Genomic DNA, 3,321 nt, shown 5'->3' with positions numbered 1-3,321 from the left:
TTATACCTGAGGATCGCCCCAAAAATCTGTGAGTTTGCTATAGCGTAGGTCTATAACAACTAGGCTTCGTAGATCAAATTCTCTTGGTATAACCACTAGAGGGAATCCATGCCAGCAAAGCCATATTAGCTTTTTCTTGGAAAGATATTTGTAGTCTCCGGTTAGACTGACATGGTTAAGTCGAAGTAATCTCAATCTTTTCATTTTTATAAAGGCCTCTGTACTGAAACTCCTCACTTCAGGTTTTAAAAAGTTTAGAGTACTTAATCCTTCAATTTCTTCAGTAGCCTGCTAACAATAAAACACAGAATCAGAAACTACTCTTATTCCATATATATGACTTACTAGGCATAAATTAAGTTAATAACAAAATGTAATATATAGTTATTTCTGCAGTATGTAATATATGTACAATTGTACAATAACAAAGAATTTGATTAGGAAGTATCTTACTGAGGTTTCTGTCAAGACTTCTTCTACATCTTTGGGATGCCATAATCTACTGCGTTTTTCAGGCTCATCCCGATACTTTTCACAGACAATCTCTCTGCCCATGTCTTGAAGCAAATCATGCATCGTCAGCTTGTTCAGTGTACTAAGAGTTACAAGGCACCGATCAAGGAGGACTCTGATTCCTATACCTGCAAAGAAGTCACATCCATCCAGTATTTTTGTGACATAATTCTTGTCCATTCCAATAAAGAAACAAGCTATGTCAAGAAATATGTCCTTCTCTCGATGCCTTTCACTTAGCCCATCATAGCACAATCTGAGCTTTTGCACAATTTGGTCGTCAGGAATTCTTTTTAATTTTTTCAAATGCGCCTCCCAGTCATGAGTGTCTTTACCGAATAGAAAAGAACCTATAACTTTAAGAGCAAGCGGCAACCCTGCACAATAAGAAACTGCCCTTTCTGAGAGTTCAAGATAACCTTCCTTAGGATAACTACTATCACGGAAGGCATGCCAGCAAAAGAGCTGAAGAGATTCAACTTTGTGCATTGGTCGAACCCGATATATTGAATCCTTGGTAACTCCTTTTAGCAAATGCACATTTCTTGTTGTTATAATAATTCTACTTCCTGGACCAAACCAATCACAGTTTCCAGCTAATGCATTAAGTTGATCCTCATCATCAACATCGTCAATTATGATAAGCACCCTCATGTATTGAAGTCTTTGTTTTATAACTTCCTTCCCTCTATCAACAATGCCAACGTCAAGCTTGGTTGGTTTCAAGATATCAGCTAGAAGTTGATTTTGCAAACCAACCAGACCATTCAGTTGCTTTGTAGATTCCCTCACATTTTCAAGGAAACTAACTTTCCCTTGAAAGTCCCGATAAAATTTGTTACCTATGGCTTTGGCAAGTGTTGTTTTACCTATGCCACCCATCCCTAATATTCCGCTAATGCGAACATCATCTCTTGCTTCAAAATGCAAACAAGAAATCAAATCATGCAAACGAGAGTTTACTCCAACTGGATGTTGGGCTATGGATAATAAATATGTGCTGGGAAGCTCTCTGGTAATCTGTTCAACAACTTTCTGAATGAAAGTTGCTTCATGCCTGAAAATCAAATATAAGTTCAGAAGTGACTTCGAAATTAGACGAATTATACGACTACAAGGTAGTCTATCATTTTAAATTTTGGCAAATAAGAATACAAAATATAGGGCCCTGAAAACATGCATGCGTGTGTGTGTGTGTGTGATTCTGTTTGTTTGTAATTGTATATACAGGGATAACTCTGTCCAAAGAAGGTAATGGAAAATGTAGAGAAAATAGTCATTACCCATTGGCAGTGTTCCTGAGATCCCAGCCAGACAAATTTGCAGCCTCTGTAAGAGCACCTTTCCACCCCTGTAGCTTATCTTTATCTATATCCTGATGCTTGTGATAAAAGGCCTCGCCAAAAGAACCAGTGTGGTTCCTAACATCTGTAGGATCAACATCAAAAAATATTGGCATAACCATTTGGCCACTCCTTTTTCGACACCCAAGTATCTCCACCAGCTCCTCAAGACACCAACTGGAAGCGGCATACCTCCTTGAGAAAACAATCACCGAGATCTTAGACCCTTCGATTGCTTGAACCAGTTTTTCTTTTATTTTCTCCCCTCTTCTTAGCTCGTAGCAGTCATCAATAAAGGTGTTTACTCCAGCCTCTTTTAATCTCGCGTAGAGATGGCCAGTGAAGGATTTGCGAGTGTCATCACCGTTAAAGCTCAAGAACACATCATAAGTCCAGCGTTTTGAGGATGAAGAGGAGGCCTCATGAGTTGTCATGGTAGGTAGCATGGACTGTAAATTATATGCTGCTGATCAGATTGCAATGCAAAAGGGTAATCAGGACCCAGATACGTTTAGAAGTGAAACACGGATATCGCAAGTATTTTTAGAGTTGTGTTACATCCAGCACCAGGTGTATACTCAATTCACAGAAAGAAAGGTCAAAGCAAGAAGCAGATGGGATTTTCACATCTGAGTACATCATCTAACTATGTTGTTGCTTCGTTAGATTAAAACCTTGGAAATCTGCTTAGATGTTACATGCCTAATATGTTTTTTTAGTTAATCAGTAACTACATTCCAGCGGACAACGATAAAATCAAGGCAGTAGATCTGAAGAACCAAAGGACCTTCCAAAACAGTGTCGTGGATATTTATGTATTAAAAGACAAAATAGTGGAGGTGCCAAGACACCAGCTCCTTACAAAATATTGAACCAAGAGATGACGCAAGGCGAGATAAGACCGAAGACGAAGGGTGACCGAGACGATTGTGCCAAAGAGAAGACGACACGGTAGCTAGGGCATGAGGAGCCTTTGAAGGAGTACTTGAAACAGGAAGAGGATAAAGACCATCTTTACAAGGGCCCTGAAATAATAAACGACCGGAGCGTAAACAATAAATTTGATAAAGATTAGGAGCAAAAAGAAAGAACACAAGATTATCTTTAGTGAATTGGGCGACGGACAAAAGATTTTTGCGAATAGAAGGAATTTGGAAGACATTAGTTAGAGAAAAGTTGGAATCCCTCAAAGATAGGGGTAAAGTACCCGTATGAGAAACAGGCATAGAGTCACCGTTACCCATATAGACATTGTGGGGACCTCCATAAGTTTGAGGATTGTAAACCGGCATAGAAGTCATGTGGTGAGTAGCACCAGTATCAGGGTACCAAAAGGGATCATCGGGTTGAGCAAAATGAGCACCGGCAAATGGTCGAACTGAATGAGGGCCTGGAAACCGATGAGGGCATTGAGTAGGCCCATGAAGAGAGGACATGCATGTGGGACACCAGGATTGACCTGGAG

The 3,321-nt window shown here is 39.7% G+C and overlaps 1 protein-coding gene across 1 annotated transcript; it reads right to left on the bottom strand.

The window, feature by feature from the left end:
- Positions 1–2,522, bottom strand: LOC101303133 (TMV resistance protein N-like). Its single transcript, XM_004301430.1, has 3 exons — positions 1,797–2,522; positions 454–1,570; positions 1–288 (listed from the first exon to the last, which is right to left on the bottom strand). Exons 1-3 carry the CDS (start codon positions 2,300–2,302, stop codon positions 1–3), a joined length of 1,911 nt encoding a protein of 636 aa, XP_004301478.1. The 5' UTR covers positions 2,303–2,522.
- Between the last annotated feature and the right edge of the window lie 799 nt (positions 2,523–3,321).

This window comes from Fragaria vesca, linkage group LG5, assembly GCF_000184155.1.
Source record: "Fragaria vesca subsp. vesca linkage group LG5, FraVesHawaii_1.0, whole genome shotgun sequence".
NCBI classification, from domain to species: domain Eukaryota; kingdom Viridiplantae; phylum Streptophyta; class Magnoliopsida; order Rosales; family Rosaceae; genus Fragaria; species Fragaria vesca.
This window is presented reverse-complemented; position numbering and strand designations above follow the sequence as displayed.

Coding starts and splice junctions, on each gene's coding strand:
- LOC101303133 (XM_004301430.1), bottom strand. CDS start 2,302: ATGCTACCTACCATGACAACTCATGAGGCCTCCTCTTCATCCTCAAAA. Junction 1,571..1,796: donor CTCAGGAACACTGCCAATGG/GTAATGACTATT, acceptor TTTGATTTTCAG/GCATGAAGCAACTTTCATTC. Junction 289..453: donor AAGTCTTGACAGAAACCTCA/GTAAGATACTTC, acceptor TATTGTTAGCAG/GCTACTGAAGAAATTGAAGG.